Source organism: Leptonychotes weddellii, chromosome 5 (genome assembly GCF_054177405.1).
Source record: "Leptonychotes weddellii isolate Sample4059 chromosome 5, ASM5417740v2, whole genome shotgun sequence".
NCBI classification, from domain to species: Eukaryota; Metazoa; Chordata; class Mammalia; order Carnivora; family Phocidae; genus Leptonychotes; species Leptonychotes weddellii.
In genome coordinates this window covers 131,479,011-131,506,854 of record NC_138373.1, presented here as the reverse complement: position 1 = coordinate 131,506,854, position 27,844 = coordinate 131,479,011, and the positions used below count along the sequence as shown (strand labels likewise).

The window sequence follows — 27,844 nt, the reverse complement described above, 5'->3', positions numbered from 1 at the left end:
TCCTCTTTGTCCTTTGCTGATTTTTATTTTTTGCTTTTCTTCACTCTATCCTTTCATTCTTTTCTCAGGAAGGAAATTATGAAATTGTACTCTTATGAATAAAAGGATTTTTAAGAGATATGGAAGGCCAGAAAGTGTAGCTTTTCTAAAATTGCTGGGAAAGCCTATTACAGCCCCAAGACATCTAAATATATATGTGGTTTTTTTTTTTAAAGATTTTATTTATTTAATTGAGACAGAGAGAATGAGAGAGACAGAGAGCACATGAGAGGGGGGAGGGTCAGAGAGAGAAGCAGGCTCCCTGCCGAGCAGGGAGCCCGATGCGGGACTCGATCCCGGGACTCCAGGATCATGACCCGAGCTGAAGGCAGTCGCTTAACCGACTGAGCCACCCAGGCGCCCCAGGTCCATTAATTTTAAAGGGAAAAAATTTTGACGTATTTCTTTCCCAATGCAAAATACCCAAATGATTTTCACAGAAAAATATATCAGTTGAGCAAATTATTGTTTATATAACTAAACTATAACAATCTGAAAATAAATATATATGGTTTGTAGGTGGAAATTTAAGGTAATAAACATTTATTGTACTCACCAAAGGAAGAAGAGTCAGCTTGACAGTGGGTGGTGGTTAGTGGAAGAAGGTAGTGGAGAATGAGACAGATAATCAACTTTCAGGCAGGCAGTCAATCTGAAGCAGGTATGCTTAATGGTATTTTGTTTTCTTTGAGACTTTGGTAAAATAAATGCTATGCATGACCTCATTTTGAAATACAGGAAAATGATATGCATGCACTAAAGGGTCATGGAAAACCATGCGTCTTCCTCCTTCTTGGCTCTTCACTTATATTGAAGAATGGGGCACTAAAATGCTGACTAGACACTGCATGTTCAGAGGTGAGATGTGTGGATTGGGGGGTTAAAATTGTGTGGCGATTGGATGGGGACACAGATGCTTATTTTAGGACCTCCAAATTACAGAATTTGTAGAATTTTCCTTTTAGACTGGTTTGCTTCAATCTTTTACTAAGGAATGCATTTGATGGATAGCATAGGCTTAGCTCTCAGTATTCTCAAAGCTGAATATGGGAAGAGGATTGGGGTTTCCTAGTTTACTCTGTATACTTTCAACTAATCAAGCCTTCAGTATATGTCTCTAAGTCTAGTGCCTGTCTGACTCAATTTCCTCAGAAAACAAATTTCTTTTATACTACCAGGATGCAGGGAGGTAGATACTAGCAAAAGGTAAGGATGGAATTAAGATGCCTAACTGTTTTTTGTTTTGTTTTGTTTTGTTTTTGAGAGACAGAGAGAGGGAGTTGGAGGGAAGAGAGAGGGAGAGAGAGAATCTTAAGCAGGCTCCACACCCAGCATGAAGCCCAATGCCGGGCTTGATCTCAAGACCCTAAGATCATGGCCTGAGCTGAAATCAAGAGTCAGACACCTAACTGAGCCACCCAGGTGGCCCTGCCTAACTGCTTCTTAAACAGATTTTCAAACAATCTTTCTACCTTCCTGGGTACCTAATGCTTCAGATTCTCGAGTCTTTATGGTTCTCCGACACTTATCCTCTTGTGTCATTGACATCTCTCTCTACAAAAACTTAGATTTCCACTTTTTCTTCTTTGCTTAAATCAGTTACCTGTTTATCCATCAGTTTTCCCTCTTCAAAAATTTGTTGACATCTTTTATGTACTATCATCTCCCATCCATTTTGCCCCTTCTATTTTATACATTGCTATTTGTTTACATAGTTTTGAAAGAAAAAAGGGCAAGCATGAATTCATCTATAATATTTAACTAAAAGTTTTCTTCTCTCTTTTTCTCAGAAAAAAAAACCTAGAAGTTTGCTCACATCAAATGATTTTGAACTAAAATTTCAGTATCGACCAAAGAGTAAACTGGAAAGTCTACAGTGACAAAAAAATTAGAACTTAGGAAGTGTTCCAGTTGACTTAGAAATGAAACTTGGAATAATATGGTATGGGGAGTTTAATTATTAAATGGTACCACACTGATTAATGTGTAAAAAAAAAAAAAAAAAGATTTGAGTTAAGTAAACCTGGATTCAATTTGGGTTCTGCCACCTATTAGCTGTGTGACTTAGAAAAAGTTGCCTTCGCTTCCCTCTTTGTAAAGTGAGGACAACTAATGCTTAAGATAAGGTTTTCATGAAGATTGAAGTGGGTAATATTAAGTGCTTAATCTAATACCTCACACAAACATGGTGCTCTATGGTAGTTATTACATTAAATTTGGCTACCCATCATAATATTTTGTACTCCTGAAGAGTTCTACATTTTATTTTTATTTTTTTTTTCAAGATTTTGTTTATTTATTTTGAGAGAGAGAATGAGAGAGAGAGAGCACATGAGAGGGGGGAGGGTCAGAGGGAGAAGCAGACCCCCTGCCGAGCAGGGAGCCCGATGCGGGACTCGATCCAGAGACTCCAGGATCATGACCTGAGCCGAAGGCAGTCGCTTAACCAACTGAGCCACCCAGGCGCCCAGAGTTCTACATTTTATAACACCATTACTTTTACTGTTTTTATATAGGATGTGTATAGTACACATAGTAAATATATCCTATAGAGTATGAATGTATTATATGGTATATAATATGAGTGAGCAATTTGAAGAGGCACTGGCAGAAGAGGGATGACGTCAGAAACATGAAGAAGGACCAGAATCTAAAGTTTCATCTTTGAAGTCACCTATTCCTATTCTACTCTACCTGCCTTCCACATTGTAAAGACATTTCTACTAGTGGTGGTTGCTCAAAGTTCTCCACTGAGCACCCCTGTGGATGTTGAAAGGATTAGATCTGTACCAGGAGAAACAAGAGTAAAATTTACAGTTGAGCTAAACTTCTGAGTGTCACAAAGTGTTGAGGTTATGAACTGACACTTTACCTGGTTTCTTCCAGACTCTATTCTCTCTTTCCCTTTGGTGTTTTTTGGGCTCTTAGCATAAGTCTACCTTCAGAACCACAGGCAAACTTCTACTAGAGACAATGATCAGGGGTCAAATGTATAGTATCATGATTTGGCATTTGCTTGAGGTGCTCAAGGATCTCAAACCCAGCAGAAAAAACCTGGAACAATGTATGTGCTAGTCCTTCATTAAAATCAAATACGTTTAAGTTCTAAATCTGAAATGAACAGCAAAAGGAAAATTATAAATGTTAAAACCTGTTTCAATCATTTTTCAAGCCAAATACCCCTTAATTCAGCCTCTAATATATCTGTATATCTATTTACTTCCTTCTCTCTCTCCCTCTCTCTCTGTTTCTCTGTCTCTCCACTGATACCATCATGGAGTTACTAAAGTAATTCTCTTGCTTAAAGTTTTTTTCCCCATTCTAAATTGAGCACAGCAACAGACAGAATCAACGTTGGAATAATTTTTCAAATAATTTATACTGAAAATTTCAGTGGGAGGAAAGAGAGGAGCTCTGCACATGCATCAAACTCTACCTAAATAAATAATACTGCATGCACATACAAACACATTTTATTTTAACCACTTCCCATAGTGGTTAAAATAAATGAGAATTCATGCATTCTTATTCTTTTAACACCTTCAATTAATAGCCACATTTATACCCTGAAAATTTCCTTTGGGCATAGAGAAACAATCTTTCATTTATTCCAGATTTTCCACCTCATTATCTTTAATAATGTACTTTGTCTTCTCAGTTATTTGCAAGGAAAAATGATTAAAAGGTAGTTACAGATAAGAGAGCTTTAAACACTTCAAGGAAAGGGATCTGGTTTGAGGCTGAATTTACTATCTTCTTGGTGCCTGATACAGACTGAAGGCAGAGGCTTTTTAGTACACTAAGTTATAATTTTAAATTTTTTGTATGTGGAAATTATGCTGGTGTCTTGTAGAGTTTTGGGCCCAATCTAATCACACTAGTCCTTCACAATGGAAAACCATTCCTGGCTGTGATCAGAGAGAGAAATGCAACAGACAAATGATCGGTGAGATGTAGCATAAGAAGGACTTGGCCTACTGCTGGCTTTGGAGATGGAAGACGAGGAGCACAAGACAAAGAATGCTGGTGGCCTCTAAAATCTGGAAAAGGCAAAGAAACAAATTCTTCCCTAGAACTTCCAGAAAGGAACAGAGTCCTAGCCAATACCTTGATTTTAGCCCAGTGAATTATGTGTCTGACTTGTGATCCACAGAACTATAAGATAATAAATTTCTGCTATTTTATGTCATTAAGTTGGCGGTGATTTGTTATGGCAGCCATAGAAAACTAACACAAACTTCAATAGATTTTATAATCTAAGTATTTCTTTAGCATTTCAACTGTGTTAAAATAAAAATTATCTTGATGAAAATATTTTCTATCATAGAGAGGATAAGTAATTAAAATTTTTCAATATTTCATATGACAAGTCTAGGAGTCAATAACTGGCCACCAAGTTTTTACTCACAAGAAGACAAACAGCTATCTTCATGACAAATAAATTCTAAAATTAAAAAGAAACTTCCAGTTATAAGACAAGCAAGGTCTGGGAATGTAATGTACGGTATGTTGACTATAGTTAACAATACTGTACTGTTTATTTGAAAGTTGCTAAGAGAGTAGATCTTAAAATTTCTCATCACAGGAAAAAAATTTTGTAATGATATCAAATGATGGATGTTAACTAAACTTATTGTGGTAATCTTTCACAATATATACTTATATCAAATTATTATGTTGTATACCTTAAACTAATACAATGTTACATCTCAATTAAATCTCAATAAAACTAGAAAATATTAAAAATGCTTTAATAATATCAAAGAATTAATCTTATGTAAATTTAAAAAATAATATGCAGTATCTCTGGTCACAAATTATTTTTTTCTAGGTCTTAGAGTCCATACTAGTCATAGCTAAATTCCAGATGATCAAATATTCTTATCAAGGCTTTAAGAAGTGACTTATAAAGCTGTTTGTGACATGTACTAAATATATTTCAATTTTAGGACTTTTGTGTCTGAATACAACCAAATATAAAGATTCATAAACCAAAATTGAAAAAAATACATCAAAATCTGGAAATTTACATCATGAGAAGAGATGGGATAATGGGAAACAAAGGAATAAATGATTCATTTTCTGGAAATGCTGGTTTCCTGGAAACTAAAGGCAATTTTCCTCTAAAGTGAGAAATGTTATGAATTAAATATGAAAACAGAATAGATGGGGCGCCTGGGTGGCTCAGTCATTAAGCGTCTGCCTTCGGCTAAGGTCATGATCCCAGGGTCCTGGGATCAAGCCCCGCATCAGGCTCCCTGCTTGGCGGGAAACCTGCTTCTCCCTCTCCCTCTCCCTCTGCTGCTCCCCCTACTATGCGTGCTCTCTCTTTCTGTCAAATAAATAAAATCTTTAAAAAAAAAACAGAATAGATTAAAACAAAACAACTTACCATACTCAAAATGAAACTCCTATAACAGAATACGCTGATATTTTCTATACTAACGTGATATTTGTTAACATATTTAATTAGTACTCCAGAATAAGGCACCAAGCATGTTTAGATCTCCACTATGCAGAGCGCTCTGTTAGCTATTGTGAGATACTTCAGAAAATCTGGTCTCTGACATTAAGGAGTCTAAATACTCCCTGGGAGTCTGGATAAATACAAGTGAAACCATGTAGAATTACTACATGACAATTATCAAGCAGCACTCAATATTAAAATGACATAGAAGACTGACAGGAGTAAAATGTGATTAGTCAGGGAAGATAAGAGACGGGGGGCCATATCCAGAAATAAATCGGGTTGCCAGGTGGACAATGCAAATGGAGATGTGCTGAGAAAGCCACTTTCAGAAAAAAAATATGTCCCCTACCAGCTCTTCAAGATGACTTAAATTTTCACCATTAATCTGACCTGTCAGCCACTAATCTAACCAGAAAATATGTATTGAATACCACACACCAAGTTGCATGCATTCCATTGTTAAGTATTTCCTTTCTTCCTCCTTCTTTTTCTTCAGTTTTGGGCCATTTTAAATATGATTGTTCCGTGGAAGAGATAACATAGAAAGTCATTATCAGATCCTAACTTGTAATGATGACCCACATTTTCCTTTCCTCCTTCTTTCCTAACTGCACTGAAGAATTACACTCATCTTTCAGGTTATGTTCCAGCCCACTGTGTACACTATAGCCAGAGCAATCTTCTAAAATCATAATTCTCATTATCTTCTCATGTTACTGATCGCTACTCAAAATTTACCTGCCAAGTGGCCCAATTCTTCAGCACCCGAAAAGAATAGCTGAAGTGAAATGAAGAAAAGTTAAGACAGGCATGGTGAGTAGTTTCAGAAGTGACCTGAGCTTGATCACTTTTATGAAGTCTAAAGGTCCTGGTAAAATATCCACATGAGTGATATATAGGTAATGATACGATGGAGCATGAGTGCATGAATATATTTTTGAGAGGTATCATTTTCTGGAAAGAAAGATAACAGTTTAGCATTTCCCATGAGCATGATTGATCTACATGCAATCACCAAGAGTTTGGGACTTAAACATTTAGCAATAAATCCATACAAAATTAGAAATTCATAACGAGAATGGAGTACCTTCTGAAAAAGATAAATGTTAAGGGAAAGGAACAAAGTACAAGGGATTAATTCTTGGAAATCTCTAAAGGGTGGTAGGGAAAAAAGAAATCAGAGAAAGAGCACTAAGGGGAGAAATAATAGAAAAAAAATGAACCTTATAAAATTTGCATTAGGGCTTTTAAAACAATTCTATTTTATTTGCGGTCAGAGTTTGTATATGGGATGATGTAACTAAAATAAAGTGTTCTCTGAAATTCCTCCTGATTCTTCTCTGGGTCAGGTAGGTTTTGATATTAAGCAGGCGAAATGGTTCCAATTCTTCTTTTCTTGGAATTAAATAAACCAGAGCTGCTTTTTTGACTGTTTATAAAAGAAAATGAGCTGCCAAGACACAGTTAATAATATTGTGTATCTTTGAATTTCTCATGGAGGAACTTTTAACAAGCACTAACATGACATCTTGTTTTTAAAAACCCCAGCCGAATAACTTCCCAAATTTCTTATTCTTAAAATTGCTCATTAGTCTAAGTTGGTAGCCTAACTACAGCAATAGCCAAGAAACATTGCTTATTCAGCCACTAGAACAAACTGAGCTTAAGTGATTTTATCTACTGACTCATTAAAATGAACCATAATCCAATCTTTTTATTTATGTTGAAGTAGCTAACGACTAAAAGGTGTTTTAATTTATCTACATGAGTTTATATAGAACTTGACTATGAAGAAAAACATCATTTTAGGATGTTATCCAAGAACATAGACCCTGCATGCAACAAGAGACAGGAATTAAGAAATGAAAAGGCAAAAAAAGAAAGTTTATACAGTCCTGCAACTCTTAAATTCCCATTATCAAAGTGTTTCAGAGGTTGATCTGCCCAGAGATGGCTTGTGGTTCCTTCCCGCATTCCGTAACACATCACAACCTCTGCTTCCATTGCTAATCTCCTTTCTGTTTCTGACATTCCTGTCTCCCTCTTGTAAGGGCCCTTCTGATTACATTGGGTCCACCCAGATAATCTAGGATAAACCTCCATCTAAAGATCCTTAATTTAAGAGCCCTTTGCCATATAAGGTAACATTTAAAGATTCCCAAGTTTAGGATATGGACATCTTTTGAAGGCCATCATTCAGCCTACCATCATCACTATACCAGGGAACTCATAACTAACTAGAAAAGACACTCAGCTGATTCATAAACTTCTTTACTTATATCTAACCTGCTCCTTTTGTAAAATTGGTTCACTGTATGGATGCACATTTGGGCAAGTGCCAGTTCTCTGCACCCTGCGTCCTTCATCTATAAAATGGAATGAATGCCTACTTCCATAATAGGGATGTTCTGAGGATTTAAATGACATAGTGTATAAAGAGAAGTTCCCACTCCATCATACAAGAGTGCTATGGGCATTGTGCTAAAAAGTGAGTCTTCAGTGCAGAGGGATATATTCAACACTTATTGTTGCATGTTTGTTGTACACTGGAATTCCATTCTAGTCACACTGAAACTACTTGAATTAAATTGCATGCTTGAGGAGAGAAAGAGAAATAGTGTAAAAATATATGCCCTGCTACCTGTCATTCCATCCAATAGACATGTGAAAGAGTAAATATGTAATGAGTTACTTGAATCTGCTCTTCCTTGATAAGCCTCAATTTCCTCATGCCACTCAAATCATGAGCCTGCTGGGATCAACTGTGTAAATATATGTACTCTTTCAGATACTATTACAATTATCCTTTACATATCTGTTTTTACACTATTAAGTAAAGCAGACAAGAACATTAGCTTCCCACAATACCAAGCATGTAGTCGATGCTCAATATATGATAGCTATTATTATGCAAATAAATATTTGTTTAAAAAAATTAGTGCTCATGAATAAACTGGCAACATGTAATGAAGAATAGCCTAGTGGAATGAACAGATTTCAAAGTCAGATACATCTTAGTTCAAATCCCAAATTTTCCATTAAGCGTGTCCTTGGATATTTTACCTAACCCCTCTAAATTTTATCATTTTTAAAATGGAAATTACAGTTTGATCCCTTTAGATGTGAGGATCAAATTAAAGTGTACTTAGACTCCTAGAATAATTTCTGGCAATAAATGATAATTATTAGCATGTAAATAAATATTTTCTTAATTTAAATATATTTAGAAAATAACTTCCTGAATAAAAAATATGGGATTATAGATGGAAACGAACGAATTATTTAAATTCCATCTGATCACCCAGGTTTCTGAAGTACATAAACTTAAAGGATCCTGGCCCATTACAAATTGTTACTGAATACATTTTTTTTTAAAGATTTTATTTATTTGAGAGAGAGAGTGAGAGAGTGCATGAGCAGGGAGGAGAGGGAGAAGCAGGCTCCCCTAGAGCAGGGAGCCCGACTCGGGGACCTGGGATCATGACCTGAGCCGAAGGCAGATGCTTAACCGACTGAGCCACCCAGGCACCCCCTGAATACATTTTCAATACTAGTACTCATCAGGCTGTTTAGGGTCTCATGTATGCTCACATGCACAAATGCTCATGTGTCTTCAATGATGGGGTTTACAAGGCTACAAGGAAATACCAGTAGCACAGTTCTTTTTTTTTTTAAGATTTTATTTATTTATTTGAGACAGAAAGAGAGAGCACAAGTGGGGGTATGGAGGGGCAGAGCAGGAGGGAGAAGCAGACTCCCCGCTGAGCAGGGAGCCCAACACAGGACTTGATCCCAGGACCCTGGGACCAGGACCTGAGCCGAAGGCAGATGCTTAACCGACTGAGCCACCCAGGCCCCCACGAGTAGCACAGTTTTTAATGTTAGCAACAGCACAGTCATCCTATATTCTAGGGTTTCTGAGACTGGAAAATACAATAGGCTCTGCAGATGAATGACTAAATATTCCTCCACTCAACAACTGTGTCTTGATTGACTCAACTTCTCTGTTTTCACCAAACCTTTAATCAGGTAAACTTGTTAAGTCACCACAAAGGTACCTGGGTTCCTGCTTGTTGAGTTAATTCAAAGTTCTCTCTGGCTCCTGTACATCCTTGATCCAATTCATACCAGGAGCAGTGGTGACTACAAAAGGGAAAAAAAAAAAAATCTATCCTTAAAATGTGTCTGCGTATGTTAAGAACTACCTCTGTTGCCCATCCCACGTCCTAGCCCTGTACTATGTGTGCATGGCCTTTCTCTGCCTGAAGACATGAAGAGAGACTGCCTGCTCCTTTCCCACTTGCCCCTGCATGGAAATTCAGGCTACATTTCAATGTTTCATTATTCCAACTATGCATTAAGGTAACAAGTAAAATGTTGTTTACCTCACCCTCGACTCCGTCCTCTGAGCTACCTCTTGGCTATAGTCTACTATTCGAGATTTTTAAAGGCCTTCAGAGGAGTGCTCCTAGATGTGATCCCATATATAAACCTCTACGAAGGGAATTAACTAAGGAAAAAGAAATAATTATGAAAAGAAAACATATCAAAAAGAAGAGAGCACCGCACACAGGAGAAAACAACTAAAAGAACGTATTTTATGGAATCATACCCTTACTTCACTCCCTGAGATCTCCACAGCCTGCCTCAGTTACCCTTGTATGTTGTGGACACTAAATATATCCATTCTAGGATGGCAGTGCCCTAAACAATGGACTTGAAGACATGGCCTCCGTGATAATTTTAGTTCCCTTTTAAATTTTTAATAATTCTTTCAAATATTGATTTTCCATTTATTATGAATGTTCAGACCTATAACCAATTGTTACCTCCTTCTCAGCTCTTTACCCTTATGCTTTCTTTTTCATTGCATTTGATGTTCAATTTTGAGAAGAAACCTAAATGAATTTGGGAGCCCATATGGCTTCCTGAAAGAAGAGTATTCTAGGCAGAGAATGGGATGCACAAAGGCCCTGAGGTGGGAGCTCAGCAAGGAGGCTGGTTGAGATGGAGTGAAATGGGTGAGGACAAGAAAGGTAGCTAAGCCAGAAGCATCATGTAGGATTTTTAAAAGCACATTAATTAGGCTTATTTCTTGCAGATTTTTTGAAAGAGGATACAAAACCCAGAAAATATGAAAAAAATTCCTGATAGTGCCTCCTGTTGTGCAATTTTATCAGTCCCAATCTGTCTTTCATTAATGTCAGACTGACTTCAGGAAAACAACATGTTGCTTTAAAAAAGTTTTTCTTGCATTACAAAGCATTGAAAATTTAAATGCTTAAAAAGTATGTGTCGTGTTATATGCAACTAATGAATTGTTGAACACTACATCAAAAACTAATGATGTACTATATGCTGGCTAATTGAACATAATAAAAAAATTATGTGTCAGTAGGTTTTATTTAATTCCATGTGACAGGAAACTGAATCAAAAGGGTTTAAGAATAAAAGGAAAGTGTTTAATGTATCTAAAAAAATCAATTATTTGATGGGTAAAGGGGAGTGGGAGATACTAGTTTCCAGTTATGGAATGAGTAAATCACAGGGATAAAAGTGTTGGTACAGCATAGGAAATGTAGTCAATTGTACTGTAATAGCATCGTATAGTGACACATGGTGCCAATGCTTGTGAGCACAGCATAATTTATAGACTTGTTGAATCACTACGTTGTACACTTTAATGCAACATTGTGTGTCAACTATAGTTCAATAAAAACATTTTAAAAAATAGTCCACTTTTTGGCTTCTACTGCATCTTAACTGGGGACCGAACGGTGTCACTTGACCTAGACTCTTTCTGTTTGATTCCATTTGTTCATCATGCTCCTCTACGGTCAGATTTCATGCCTTCTCTTTGAGGTGGTTGTTCTAACTCCATACATGGGTTGTTTCCCAATCAAATCCAATGGAAAAAGAACAAGAGATTCTGGGAAGTCCCAGCATGTTACTAATTCTGATTATGTCACATAAAAATTTCTGAACTTGCCTACAAATGGCCATAGCCAAGGGGACGGAATATGCTTATTTCTCTCAGTTTCCCTCCGGTAGAGCGTCTCTGAATGAATCTCCAAATGGTGGTACCAGAAATAGGGTGAATTCATGTTTGACAGCAAATAGACAACCTAGGAAATGTTATCTGTCTACCCCATCTTCTCATCCAATCATTTTACATAATAAACTTATGCTATGTCCCATAGAAAACACAGTATTTTCTTCTTTCCCAAAGTAGGAACACTTAGTCTCATTCACCCTTATTGCATATAGCTGTAAGTCCAAAATACCTGCTCAGTGCACAGTCTGGTCAGACCCATCTCTAACTCTTCTTGGCCCAGAGAACTAATGCTAAATAAGTAGTAAGTTTAATAAATACCAAAACATCCAATACACATTTCCTTGCTAACCTGCCATTGTGGAAGGGATACAACATGTAACAGTTGCTGGTACATAACTCATCATATCTTGTACGACAGAGAAGGCAAAGACACCTCAATCTAGAAGTGAAATGTTGTTCCTTGGTCAACAAGTCTGGTTTTTCTAGCTCTGTTCTCTAGAAAGATCTTTCTTTCATTGTTGAGAAGCAAATGATTAATGACAGGTTAATAAACCACTTCTTCCCAAGTGGGGAAAATGGAGAAAGAATGACTTCTCTCTTCTTGCACATAGGATTCCCTATCTACAAAATAGGATATTTCTGATCCATCTATTTTTCTTATTATAGGAAAATCTGAGATTTATGGATTTTGCCTGTATCTGGTATTTGTTTGTATCCTTTGAATTATTAGTAAAGTTTGATGTAAGGCCTATGATTTTAGTGGGTCTGCTTTGATAATTCAATCGACTAAGTTAACACAATTGTTTTCCATGACCATAACTGAGATGAATAATGTAATTCTTTTTTTTTTTTTAAGATTTTTATTTATTTATTTGACAGAGAGAGACACAGTGAGAGAGGGAACACAAGCAGGGGGAGTGGGAGAGGGAGAAGCAGGCTTCCCGCAGAGCAGGGAGCCCGACACGGGGCTTGATCCCAGGACCCTGGGATCATGACCTGAGCCGAAGGCAGACGCTTAACGACTGAGCCACCCAGGCGCCCCGAGATGAATAATGTAATTCTTTATCAGTGTACTTTGTTTAACCTCAAGTTCTGGAGCATGATGATTATTCTCAGTCTTGAGCCTCTTGTTTGTATAGAATGAGATTTCTCAAATAGTAAAATTTATTTAAATTCTTGGGTATACTTTTAATCTATTTTCACTCACTCTGTATCATTGGGTAGTAAACAAAGAGAGATATGAAGAATCAGTGTTTAAATCTGAAAATCACTCTTGAATTTCCTGTCTTCTAGAAATTGACTATGGCCACTATTTGGCTTTAATTATGTCTTCATAAAATATATATATATGTTTAAGTCCTAACTCTAGTACCTCAGAATGTGACCTTATTTGCAATTAGGGCTATTATAGATGTAATAAGTTAAGATGAGGTCATAATAGAGTAGAGTGGGCCTTAAATCCAGTATTACTGGTCTCCTTATAAGAAGAGGGGAGAAGACAGAAACACAGAGAGAGAATGCCATATGAATGAAGGCAGAGTAAAGTGATACATTTACAAGCCAAAGAACATAAAATAATTGTTGACAACTGCCAGAAGCTATAAAGTCATGGAACAGATTCTCTTCCAGTACTCCCAGAAGGAACCAACACTGCTAACACCCTGATTTTAGACTTCCAGCCCAGATTCTCTTCCAGTGCTCCCAGAAGTAACCAACACTGCTAACACCCTGATTTTAGGTTTCCAGCCTCCAGAACTGTGAGATAATAAATTTCTGTTTTAAGCCATCCAAGTTTGTGGTACTTTCTTATAGCAGTCCTAGGACATTTATAGAGCCCCAATGTACTACCAATCACTTTAGTTCTGAGCTGAATGGTTTTGTTTTTTGGTTGGTTTTTTGTTTTGTTTTTTTGTATCTGTTCCCCTGAACTGCATATTCTCAATGGGAGTAATTCATCCCCTTCTTGGACAATGACTGCTTAAATGGAAGTATGTGGGAGTGGCCTGAGATACAAGAATTTTTTCTCAACTAACATTCTTGCTAAGTCTCCCACCTCTGATTTTGCTTGAGTCAATGGCAGCCTGGGGCAAAAAACTTGGCTTTTCCAACCCAATTAACTATACCTGCAGCTATCTCAGATTTCAGACTGCAAGTAAAGGATCCTTATACAAAACAATTTTCTGATTTGTTTTCAGATGGAACAGATCCAACTTAAAACTTTCTCATCCTTATTTGACCTTACTGAAGGCTCTATCATGCTGAATTTTTCAAAACAAATTCCCTTGTCCTGTTGCCTTCTTCAGCACAAGACACACAGTGGACAATTTAACCAGTTATTTTGCTTATACTTAATCAAAACTGTTTTAAAGTCTGGGATTGAGAGACGCATGCTGCCCTTCATGAGCTTGGCGACTACATACAAAGTATAGTTCCTTTCAAAAGTTGGCACAACCACTCAAATTTGGTTCAAGCTGCTTCCACTTTGTTTACTTTATTGTCTTTCCAGATGTAGCTTGACCAGGTCTCTAATTAGAATAATACCCACCCACTGTGCCCTAATTTTTTGCCTCTATGATCTGCTACTCTAACCTGGCTCTATGCTCATAGAGGATCTCTCCTTACGGTGAGAAAATGGTTGCCACAATGTTAAACTCACATTCTTTCTCATTTTAAGTCAGTGAAGTGTTAGCAAAATCATGGGTCATTTCATGGGCTTTGATTTGGTTACATTCTCATTCCTAAATGAATCACAGTAGATGGATTAATACCAAGTGGTTAATGATAGGTCTAAGCCCTATGCTCTGGCCTCCACACCTCCAAAAACACATGCGCTAATTATGAGGAAAGACTAAATCCCCAAATGACCATTAGTAAAAGTGGAGTAAATTGAATATAGACAGTCAGAAAATGTGCATTACAAATAGAATTAAAACATTTTTATTGATTTGTATTTGAAAAATACATAATGCCTACAGGAGAAAATAAAAATCACTGGTCCAGATGAATTGCATTTGTATGCCCATCAACCAAAGAATGGATAAAAACCACAGTATATCCATATAATGTAATATTACTTGGTAATAAACTGTTGACTAATGAAACTAAAAATAATTATTCTGAGTGTGTCTTAGTTTGGGTTGCTATAACAAAATGTTACAGTCTGGGTGGCTTAAACAATAGACATTTCTGATAGTTCTGGAGGCTGAGAAGTCCAAGAACAAAGTGCCAGAGGTACTCTCTCACAGTGAGAACTCTCCCCCTGGCATGCAGATGGCCACCTCATAAGGTGGGGAGAGAGAGAGCTCTGATCTCTTTTCCTCTTCTTATAAAAACACTAATCCCATCCTGGGGGCCCCACTGTTAATAACCTTATCTAAACCTATATACCCCCAAGGGCTCCACCTCTGAATATCATATTAAGGGTTAGGACTTCAACATATGAATGGGGGGTAGGCATATTTAGTCCATTGCAGAGTGAAAAGCCAGACAAATAATGTATGATGCCATTATATAAAATTGTAGAAAAGGTAAACTAATCTATAGAGGCAGAAAGCACATCAGTGGTTTTAGGGACAGGGCTGGAAAGGAGTGGTGGGACTGGAGGGATTACAAAGGGCATGACGAAATTCTGGTAAGTGTGTATGTTCACTATCACGATTATGGTAATGGCTTCACAGGTGTATATGTGTGTCAATTTAACACATTGTACACTTTAAATATGAGTTCATTATGTCAATTATATCTCAATAAAGCTGTTTTAAAAATATTCTATTGGACATTCTTCCAGTCATCCTCTGTATTTGACAGTTATCACTAAATTATGATTGTAGAATTCTTTTGTATGTTTCACCTGTGCCCCTGAACTGCATAAATTTTTATTGTATTTTTCCATTTCCTTAAATACATCTTTTAATATTATACTTTTTTGAAGTTTATTATATACATCTAGAAAAAGGCATATATCCTGAATTGCCAAAAACTGAACCTATCTGTGCAAATATAACCCAGATCAAGAAAGAGAATACCAGAACATAGATGCCCACCTTCACATTCCTTTCCAATAAACATCCTATTTCCTTTCCTAGGGTAACCACTGTCCTCACTTTAATAGCACAAATTCATCTTGCCAGTTTTTGAGCTTCATATTAAGAATTGTAACAGTAGTATCTTTTGTGTTTGGCTTTATCCAATATTATATTTGTGAGATCCATCCATGTTGCTTCATGTAGTAGTGGTTAATGCATATTCATTATATATTCATAGCATTTCATTGTATGACTATAACAAATATCTTGTCTATTTTTCATGAGTATTTTGAAGGTTTTTTTTTTTTTTTAAAGATTTTATTTATTTGAGAGAGAGAGCACAAGCCGGGAGGGGGAGGGGAGGCAGAGGGAGAAGCAGACTCCCCCCTGAGCAGGGAGCCCGATGCGGGGCTCAATCCTAGGACCCTGGGATCACGACCTGAGCCAAAGGCAGACGCTTAACCAACTGAGCCACCCAGGTGCCCCAATTTCATGAGTATTTTGATTACTTCAAGGTTGGGGCTTACACAATTAACCCTAAGAACATTCTTATATCTTTTAGTGCACCTGTAGATGTATTTCTTTTGTCAATAAACCTCAGAGTGCAGTTACTGGGCCATGAATATTTCCATCACCCTAAAAAGTTCCTTTGGCTTCCTTTGTTCCTGCAAAGATATCCATAGTAGATTAGTCTGTTCTGGGAGTTCATATAAATGAAATCATATATAGTGTACTCTTTTGTGCATGGCTTCTTTTTGCTCAAAAGTACATTTTTTTTTTAATTGCTGAAGAGTATTTCATTGCTTGAATATATCAAAACTTATCCATTTATATGCTTATGAGCATTTGGGTTGTTTCCAGTTTGTGTTCCCATGAATAAAGCTGCTATGAATATTTGCATTCTTATCAAAGAGTATAGTCTTGGAATTTACTTAGGTTTCCTTTATGGTCTGATATATAGAGTATTTTTGTGAATATTCCTTATGTGCTAGGAAATAATGCATATTGTGTGAAGTGAAATTCTATATAAATTTAATACTTCCAAGGTTATTTAGGTCTTCAGGTTTTTTCTCTGCTTGATCCATTAGTCTCTCAGAGGATTTTGTTAAAATCTCCAGTTATAATTTCTGATTTATCTATTTCCCTGTACTATTTGTTGTTGCTTATTTTTAGGTTGTATCGTTGACACGTGTTTATGATGGGACGTCTCTTCTGGGGTGCCTGTGTGGCTCAGTTGGTTAAGCATCTGCTTTCGGCTCAGGTCATGATCCCAGGGTCTTGGGATAGAGCCCTGCATTGGGCTCCCTGCTCATTGGGGAACCTGTTTCTCTCTCTCCCTCTGCTGCTCCCCCTGCTTGTGCTCTCTGTAAAATAAATAAAATCTTAAAAAAAAAAAAAAAAAAAGATGGACATCTCTTCTTATTCTAGTATTCCTTTTACTAGTATTCACCATTCATTTTCCCTTTTCTTTTGGCATGAACTGTTTTTTCATGTATTAAAATTGCTACCCAGGATTGCTTAAGACTTTCTGACTTACTTTGACTTTTCTATTTACAAGTGTTTCATAGACAATGTTTTTGGACCTTATATTTATAATTCAAAATAAGTAAGTATTATATAAAACTTAATTGAATATAACTAAAACATAAAAAATTGAACTCTAAGAGCTTGTTAGGTTTATTTTACATTCATTTTAACTACTGCTATATATTAGTCCTTTAATCTTTTAAGATTTCATTTACTTGAAAGAGAGCAATTGACAGAATGAGTAGGAGGAGGGGCAGAGTGAGAAGCAGACTCCCCGCTGAGCAGGGAGCCTAATGTGGGACTTGATCCCAGATCAGTACATTAGATGTATTAAATAACAGTATTTTCAACTTACAATGGGTTTATTGGTATGTAATTCCATTGTAAATCAAACAAGATCTGTATACTCACTGCCCAGGAATTAACTTTACAGATAGCAGAATTGGACTTATGCCCAATAGTGTTGACAGTTTGACTACTCTGATTTCACTCCCAAAAGGCAGTTACCTGGCCTGCCAGTGCCCATCAAAAACAGGACTCTGGTCAGAAGTGGCCTTCTTGCAGTTACAAAGCCTTTTTGTGGTCTCTCTCAATTCTTTGCTTAGATAGGCAGAATGGTGGAGAAACTCTACATCCCTCAAATAACTCCCACCATACTGCTTGCAACTTACAAAGAAAGAGATGCACTTGAGTTAACTGCTGAAATGACTAACAAGATCTACCACCTATCATTTGTAGTTTAGTATGGATTAATCAGATGACTTCCCTAATACCAGAAACTAAAGCAATGGGGGAAGGAAGGAGTAAAGAAGACTTGAGTTTTAACCATGAAAATCTTTAAGAAAGGGCAAACTAGAATGGTTTGGTGAGGAGTATTCTGCTTAAGGTAAAAATTGAAGTTATCAGGTTCTTATAGAATAAAAATACTATTTGAGGGGTGCCGGGGTGGCTCAGTTGGTTAAGTGTCTGCCTTCGGCTCAGGTCATGATCCCAGGGTCCTGGGATTGAGCCCCACGTCAGGGTCCCTGCTCAGTGGGGAGTCTGCTTCTCCCGCTCCCTCTGCCGCTCCCCCTGCTTGTGTTCTCTCTCTCTCAAATAAATAAAATCTTTAAAAAAAATACTACTTGATTGGGAATATGCTATTCATTGGTATAGTCACAGAAATGTTAGTCATGAAGAAAGGAGATTCCAAAGGACATGAATTTACCTGAGATCAAGCCTTCAGAGACTTTTAGGCATTAATATTTTATCTTATGCTACCTCGCTGATGGCAGTGAATAGCAAAAGAACAAGGTACTATAGATTTAAGGTGTCTGAGTTCTCATTTCTGCATTTTAATAATTATATTCGATTTATAAATTTAATATTCAATAAATAGATTTTATTTTAGGCTATCTATATACCTATTGGCTTAGATGGCTAAGGAACAAGCATTAATATTAAATATCTAATAATCTGTTTGCTATATGACCATCATTGACATTATCTCTGCTAACACATTTAAAAGCAAATCATATGCATCAAATGCAAGCCTAAGCCTTATGATTACATTAATGATTAACATCTATTATTTACTACTTACCAAAGCCCTATGATTAGATTAATAATTAACATCTCTCATTTACTATATACCAAGAACTATTCTAAACAATTTAAATATATTAATATGTTTAATATAAATATATTTTCCATTTGCTGAATTTATTTAAACAAATCAACTTAGAAAAGTCAGAGTTAAACAAATCTTCTGACATGTAAACATACTACCATGTTCTGAAACAGATGTTAATACCTGATAAAAGTTAATAACCACTTGTTAGGAAAGCTGTCCATTAATAAGGTCAGTCTTCAGCAAAACTAAAACCATTCTGTTTTTTTTCTTTCAGTTTTCCAATCTGACAATGAAATATTACCAAATCACAATCAAAATAAAGACAACACTGGATGGATAGATCAGTACTACAGCTTGGTTATAGCTGTAAACCATTTCATTCTTGGTGCCACATGAAAAAAAAATTAAGCCAATAACATCAAATAAATCATGGCTTTTGTTTATCACAATTTACTAAGTGATGTTAATGAAGGTCCTTGTCAAACATGTTTGATAAAGGCTATTTACAATGTACATGGTTGAGCATGCACTATTTATAGTTACAAAGATACCTGCCAGCTTATACAGTAGGATATATTGTGTGTGTGTGTATACTATATTATATACATATACAATATATACAATTGTGTGTGTGTATATATATATACACACACACACACACACACACACCAAGGAATTATAGGTTAAATAATTCCCCTAAGCTACACTAGTAAGGGTGGAACCAGGATTTGAATCCAGACAGATCCATAACTTAGACTCCTAATTATTTCACTACAGTGACTTCTACTTATGTGTATAAAATTCCATGTTTGAATTTAATTGTCTCATTTTCTTTAGTTTCTGTCACTTAAGGATTAAAAATGTATCACTGTTGGAACTAATTTAACACATGCCTTTCTCAGATCATTGCTAATAAAACTATCCACCAGCTCTTCTGCCTTTAAGGAGGCAGAAATCTCTTGACACACTATTTTACTTTTCATTTGAACACTAAAAGGCAATTCAAGTGAAGGTTTTAAAAGTATCAATTTTATACTGAATATTTAGAAATATGGTACACACAGACACGACAGTAATATAAAATGCATATAATTTTAAACTATTTTCTTATAAACCCTTAACATGGATGGCTGACAGCTCCTAACAGACAAAATTTTGGACAAGGTACCAGATATTTTGGGGGGTTCATTTTAAATACCATTTAGTCATGCAAATAATTAGGTTTTTAAAAAAATAAATATGACAAATATATGGATTTCTGAAGTAGAAACTGACATACAAATCTATATATTTTCATAATAGTTTTCATTAAAGCATCTTCAAAGAAGTATTCTGTAACATGAAGTTGAGAGCTCAAATTAGATGTAATGAAAAGGCATGAGGTTTTATTAGAATTGTGTAATTCACATACTAAATATTTACATAAAAGTAAACACAAAATTGCAAACATAATTGTTTTATCCTCTGAGTCATTAGCTTCATGAAATTACTTACTGGGATAATTTCAAGATAAAATTCCTAATTCTGAATGTTAATAACGAAATCCATATAGGAGCAGTAAGAGAAAAATTTAATTCTTCCTTCTGAGAAGTAGTGAAAAAGTAATATAATTGCCCCTTGGGGATTGTCAAAGCTTTTCTAGAACTCCTAGGGAATAGATTCTTTTGCAAACAGTGAGAACTAAAACTACATCCCTTTACCAGCACACAAAGCAATAATATGCTTTCTTTTCCAAACATACAGATGCTCACAACTCTGAACTGTAGGTTAGTGAGCTGGGTTAAAATGTCCCTACCATTCACCTCCCCAAAAAGGCAGTTCCAAAGTGGAGGGAAAAATCTATTACCTTTTTTCATTTGAACAGCTTGAATAAAATTTCTACTATGAGTTTAAAGAGAATAATCAATTTCACATAAACAAGCTTGATGGTACTTAAGGTAAAATAAATACTAGTTATCAGAAGAGCATATTCATTAAAACATCAAAACTTACTGGTTTATGATAGTAATTTAAAAAGTTAGTATAGGAGAGATAAGAGGATTTCCTTGAACTAATTCAGAGCAGTGATCATTAACCCTGGCTACAAATTAGAATCACTCTGAGAACTTTAAGAAAATGGACACATGGCTCCCTTCCTAAGAAATTCAGATTAAATTGTTGTGGGTTGGGGTCAATATTAAAGAGTCCTCCAGATGATTCTAATATGAAGTGAGGGTTGAGGAACATTAATTTGGAAAAATTACTAATCAGGTGGATTTGATTTAAATAAAATATTTAAAATTCAAATATGAGCACTTCCTACATGATAGGCATTGTTCTAAGTGCAAATAAGGAGCAATTCTTTTTTCTATAAAAGTCATTGGATAACAATATATTTTTTATCTTTTGAATAGTTACATAATTTTATTAAAATACTACTCAAAGTTTATTACGATCTGCTGTCACGAAAGATTCCCTTCTACTTTTCTGATTTATCTTCACTTGATAGTATAACAGAAGAGATCAAACTCAGAAACTTTTTCTCAAGATATGTGGACAGAACCTAAGATTAACATAGATTTCGTTTTTCAAGTCATAGTATATGAGGTATTCTCCATCTTATATCTGGAGTCACAAAGCCGTAATTTAAAAACTGAAACTGGATATTGCTTTAATGCTGAACAGAATCTCTAAATCAAAAATGAACTATGATTGGTGTCAGTGCTTGATTTAAATTGCCTAAAAAATAATTTATGGCACAACCTCAGGGAACCTAGTACAAGTGGGTCTTTAATGTAGACCATGTTTCCTTGTGACCTATTTATAAAATATTTCTTTATAAAAACTTACAGTAATATGATTTTTCAAATATACATAATTAGAAATTAGTTAAAGGAACAGAAATACAGTTTTTGAAATTCTGTATAATTAGAAATTAGTTACTATCCCAGGATGATAGCTTGAGCTTTAACATTTTAAATTAAAACCAACTTATCAGGTATTATAAAACTCATTTGAAATGTATTTTAACTAAAAAAAAGTCAGAGATAAATTAATAAGTTTATGTCTACCCTTCAACTTAACAGTTTTCAGGTTTAAATTTGCTAAAACCAACTGACTATTAATCCTATACAAGGCTAATTACCTTTTATAGCTGGGGAGCAGGCCAAAATGATGAAATTTTGGTTGAATTGTAAAATATGCATATATAGGAAAATGTAATAGCAATTTGTTTTCCATAGTTGATGGAATTTAAACAGCTTTAAAATTTTTATGAAAGCTCAGTAGTCAAAATAAATATTTAATAAAAATATACACCATAGGAAGATAACAAGAACTTAGTGTTTAAAAATAAACTCTGTCATATTGTTTTGCCTTCAGTTAAACAGAACTCAATTTGGTTGCTTAAGGTATCTAAGAATGATTAAGGTGTGTTTCTGGAACAATTAAAATTCAAATAACACTAGAGAAATAACACTAAGATGAAAGAGAAACTATGTTTTAACTCAAAGGTTTAAAGTTATAGTTACTGGGACTTTTTCAGTATGACTAAGATCCTAATAAACATGAATAGTTTGGGGAGTAAAAATTCAAAGATAGTCATGATTATGTGGTTCATGCTGTGGAACTCTCAGCATGTAAAAAAATACAAATACAGTATATATGAGCACCATTAGAAATGTGCGTGTGTGTATATGTATCTTTATACTTAAAACTTTACCTGATTAAAAGCTGCATTTCAGAGTAAAGTTAAGGACAAAGCACACAATTATGAAAATACATTCTTAAGCTAACATGTCCTAAGACTTATTTTAAGAAGTTTCATCTGGCTTTCCTTCTAAAAATCAACAAAAGAATACAATATAAAGGAAGCCAGTATTCTTTTGTGGTGCAAAGTCCCTCAGTTAAACAGAAATTACCAAAGAAAAAAGAATGTGTTCATAAGCGTTTTCAATCCATAATCAGATTCCAACAGAAGGTAATGAAGTCAACTAATAAATGCAAATTCATAGAATAAACCAGCATATGTTGAATTTGCCCACAAGGGACTATCATTCAGGCTTCAGATTATTTTTAATTGAGAGTAGTCAAGATTACTCTGCAGAAGAAATCTTCCTTCCGTATAAAAGATATAAATTTGCAAACTGTAATTTAATATTTCTGCCATAGTCACCAAAACTCAGAAAACTGTCATATCTTATACAATACATACCCTGGGGTAAGATAGGTCTTTAATGAAAATCGCATTTTGATCCTATGTAGAGGCAGCTCATGATAGACTGTTACGTGTATACTTGCTATTTTTCAAAGCTCCCAGAATAAGCAATCACATAAGATAGACTGAACTTCTTTGAGGACATTGTGACATGATAAATAATGCTATTCACCATTTAAAATACGTTCAATCTCTTCTAGTCTTTTTAAAGCAGCAACTCTTTTCTTCTCAATTTCTTTGATTTCCTTTGTTGTTTTGTGGGGGGTCTCTTTGTCTGTATTTTTTCCTAACAGTTTATTGGATTTAGACTGACTTTTATTATCACTTGGTTTTATGATCTGTGTAGGTCTAGGTTCACTTCTTACTTCTTTTACATTTTCAGTTGGAATTTTGTCTCCTTCTACACCTGAAGTCTTACCGGCTGGGGATACTGGCTGTTCTGCAAAACCAGATGAGGAAATTTTATCCCTGACTATATTCAAATGGCGTTGAATATATTCTTCATGTGGTGCTAATGCCAATGTTTCAACCAGGCATCTTTCAGCTTTTAGTAAGTCCTTCTCTTCAAAATAAACAACACAAAGATTGTGTTTTCCTTGCACATTACTTGGATCCATCTCCAAAATCTTTTCAAAACATTTTTTTGCTCCAAGTATATCTTTCTTTTGATTCATCAGAATGTCTCCCTTTAAGATAAGACCCTTGATATGATCAGGATAGTGTCTGAGTAACTCTTCCAAAATTGGCAAAGCCATTAATTCCTTTGCTGTCTGAGAATACAGGAGAGCCAAATTAAACAAAGCACTTCTGAAATCGGCTTGTAATTTTATGGCTTTCTTCATCCACATCTCTGCTTCACTGTCCTTTTTGTCATCCATGGCAAGCATTCCCAGATTGAAATAACCATTAGCATCTTGTGGCTCTTCATTTATATAGCTTAGAAGTCGTTTTCTAGCTTCTGGTCTGAGTTTAACCTCACCTAAGAATAATTTTTTTTAAAAGAAAAAAACACATATTGTTAACAAATGAATTAAGTCTGAGGAACAAAAGCCACTTTCAGTATTTATCTAGTTAGATTAGAAAAAGACAGCATCAAAACAACTAATCTCTGTACCTAAATCAAAAAGTAGAAAGCAAAAAACTCAAAGTTTTCATAGGAAAGATAGTGTGCTTGAAACACTGAAATGGTAGCTCATTTCCTTTCCTTTAAGACAGCAAGAGTGCCTCAAAAACCTGAAGGGGCAAAATATCTCTTTATAGTTTAGAATCAAACTGGGAGTAGAGGAAGATTATGCAATTAAGAGGAACAGGCACTGGATTTGCCTACAATGACATGTATTCAATCTTTTTTTTTTTTTTTTAAGATTTTATTTATTTATTTGACAGAGAGAGACACAGCAAGAGAGGGAACACAAGCAGGGGGAGTGGGAGAGGGAGAAGCAGGTTCCCTGCAGAGCAGGGAGCCCGATGCGGGACTCGATCCCAGGACCCTGGGATCATGACCTGAGCTGAAGGCAGTCGCTTAACCAACTGAGCCACCCAGGCGCCCCGACATGTATTCAATCTTGATTCTGTTAACACTATGACTACTCATTAAACAAACCATTTAACTTCTCTGGGTTAGTCTGCTATATTTTCTTTTTTCTTTTTCTTTTAAGATTTTATTTATTTGCTGAGAGAGAGAGAAAGAGAGAGTGCACATGTGTGCGCGCAAATAGGGAGAGCCCGATGCAGGGCTCAATCCCAGGATCCTGGGATCATGACCTGAGCCTAAGGCAGACACTTAACGACTGAGCCACCCAGGGGCTCCAGCCTGATGAATTTTCTAAGAATTACATGAGACATATGTAAACAAGCTCAGGAAATAGTAACTATTATTGGATAAACAAAATGCTTCAGTCTTACAAAATCAGATTATCTTATATATTACTTCAAATTTTTTAGGACTTTCAAAGGTAAAAAAAATACCATTAAACATAAAGCTTATATATTTAAATATAAATTAGGATTCCAGAAACAAATATTTGAGATAATTTCTATTGCAAATAAATACAAAAAAACTCAAGTTCCACAACTACAAATCTTAGGGTACAATCTTGTGTTGAAAAATGGGCATTTTTCATGATTACCAAGGTTAGCTAAATACAAAAATATTAGCCTTTCTCTAAATTTAGGTTTTGAATACCAGCCATAAAGATCTCCTATTCTTTTGACAATAAGATGAATAAAAAAAAATTATAAAATATATCAGTAGGCTTAAGTTCTTATCTTTAACTAGTTATTAAACTAGCTACGTGAAATTTGGTGTAGTTATTAGATCTATTTGATCCTTAATATACAAATAGAAGACCGGCAAAAGTAAACTCAAATACTACGATTTTATGATATTTGTTTGTTTGTTTTTTTTTGTAAAAGGTTTTAAAAAGTATCTAAAATTTAACTACAAAATGTAAATGTAGGGCGCCTGGGTGGCTCAGTTGGTTAAGTGACTGCCTTCGGCTCAGGTCATGATCCTGGAGTTCCGGGATCAAGTCCCACATCGGGCTCCCTGCTCAGCAGGGAGTCTGCTTCTCCCTCTGACCCTCCTCCCTCTTGTGCTCTCTCTCATTCTCTCTCTCGCAAAAAAAAAAAAAAAATGTAAATGTAGATTTTTTTTTCAAACTAAAAATTAAGATTATAAATTATATATATCACCTTCTGTTGCAGTACTAAAATACCCATATATCAAAGATCCTAATTTATTGTCATGAATAATTTAGTTTTGTTAAATTACAGGAAATTACAATATCTCAGAAAATAAAACTAGATATAAAATGATACCAAAAGCACTTGGTCATACAAATCAAGAGAAAATACATTTTTTTCCTAAAACATATAATGCTCTTGTCTCCCCAGAAATAATTATATAAAAAATTTTGCAAGTTCTGATTATTTGGATATAGTATAATATATATATGTAAGAGATTATTTCTTTATATAAAATGACAAAATAGATTAAAAAGGCACTGCTTAATAGACTACCTGAAAAATAAGTCTTAACACATACCCAAAGAACTAACAATTGTGTTAGAGCATATTACTTGAAAATCATACTTCAAGTATATTAAATATTCTTAGAAATAATTTATGTACAGTTTTGATACAAACTATCCACTCATAAAACATTTGCCTCAGGTAATGTAAGTTCAGATTTTATTATATTTCAAACAATATGTTTAAATATAGAAACATTTTGAGAAAACATACCTGATTCTTGCATTAATATAGCAGAATTGAATAATGCTAGTTTATGCTTTGGATTTAGTTCTAAAGCACGATTAAAATTTTTTAGGGCTTCATTTGGTTCTTTAAGTTCAATATGAACAATTGCCAAGTTGTACCAAAGATCTGCATTATTTCTGTCCAGCTCTAGTGCTTTAAGATATGCTTCTTTTGCTTTGAGAGGTTTATTCATTTTTAAAAGCAATTCTCCTCTGTGGAAAAAAATCAAACACAAGCTTTACTCACATTACCATGTCAATTTGTAGACATTATTTTTCACAAGTTTTAAGCTTTCCCACATACAGCTTTTTTTTTCCTTTTAACCCAAGCTTTTAGAGTTTTCCATCAAAAATAACTATCTGAATATGTCCTCAAACCTGAACTCATTAGTTTAGCAAATTTGGTTATGTTTTCAAATATTTATTAGAGAAAGACCTTTAAAGGGTAAGATATGAGGAGGCATCCAATAAAGGGGGTAGAGAAAATATATTCTTTATGTACATCTTGAAAGAAGGCAGACTAGACTAGACTACATCAGAAAAATGACATTAAAAGAATGAGAGATCAATTTTTCAGGAGACCAAGTAACAGCATTTGAAGAATGAATATAAATACAGTGGTGATGGGGAAATTCCAGTATGCAAATCTATGTTTTAAGTCTCATTTATAAAGAGCAGAACATTTGAAAATTGTACCTTTTCTTACATAAATTCACTCTTCTACAATGTATTCTTATAAAATGGCCAGTCATTAAAACAAAACAAAAAATTCCCCAAAACAACAAAAAAAGAATTTAAAAAGCTAAAGATTGGGTAAGGGTTGGAGGGTACTTGTGCGACCAGCAGATACCTATGAGGAACACATCTGGAACTGAGGATCACAGTTTAAAAACCATTTTACAAACCTTTCTAATATGGTTCTATTTTCTGTTAGAAAGCTTACAAAAGTCATGTGCAAATCAATTTGAGAAGTGATAGGAGAGTTACTTTTATTATGATCCTATTATTTCCTTAAGTATTAGCATAGGAATGAAATCAAATGAACCACTAATATTCTCAATTAAAGCAACTTCTGGAATGTGTTTGTCCAAAATGCTTTTTTTTAAATGCAGATTACTCAATAATTCTTCATAGATTAACACATCACAGGTTCTATTTACATATGCAACCCCACTAAACTTAGCTAATTTCAACAACTACTGGATAAGGCTGAACAAACACAGCCTCCAACTTATGAACAGATTTTATCTCAAAAACTTACTGATTTCTGAATGCATTTTCCCCATAGGAGCAATATTATAAATTATGATTACGTTTTGGGCCAGGCTACAAAACCAAGTTTCACCTATAATTTTCCTCAAGTATACTACAAATGATAATCCTTACATGGGAAAATATATTAAGTTCTAACATGTGATGCCAAAAGTTTTTTTTTACTGACAACTAAAAAGTTTCTTTTTGGTAAAAAGCATCAATGAGTCAATTGTCATAAAGCTCTTGGGAGTTGGATATTAGAAGTAATTATCATAAAATGCAAGTTTCAGGTGTTTTAAGTAAAAATTAATGTGACCATAAGAAGCAAATGAAACTAAAAAGGAGTTTCTACCCTTTCTTTCGTATAAAACCTAAGTTTACCACTACATGTTACAGACTATTGCCAA

At 35.0% G+C, this 27,844-nt stretch overlaps 1 protein-coding gene across 4 annotated transcripts in view; it reads right to left on the bottom strand.

Annotated features, from left to right (window-relative positions):
- Positions 1-14,485: 14,485 nt before the first annotated feature.
- The window catches only part of TMTC3 (transmembrane O-mannosyltransferase targeting cadherins 3), a 57,710-nt gene continuing 44,351 nt past the window's right edge, over positions 14,486-27,844 (bottom strand). For all 4 annotated transcript variants that reach the window (XM_031021665.2, XM_006727020.3, XM_081822172.1 and 1 more), the window contains exons 13-14: positions 26,170-26,396; positions 14,486-23,902 (exon numbers count right to left, since the gene is read on the bottom strand). In XM_031021665.2, coding sequence (XP_030877525.2) covers positions 23,088-23,902; positions 26,170-26,396 — 1,042 coding nt within the window. In that variant the 3' untranslated portion in view covers positions 14,486-23,087. The remainder of the gene's footprint in view (positions 23,903-26,169; positions 26,397-27,844) is intronic.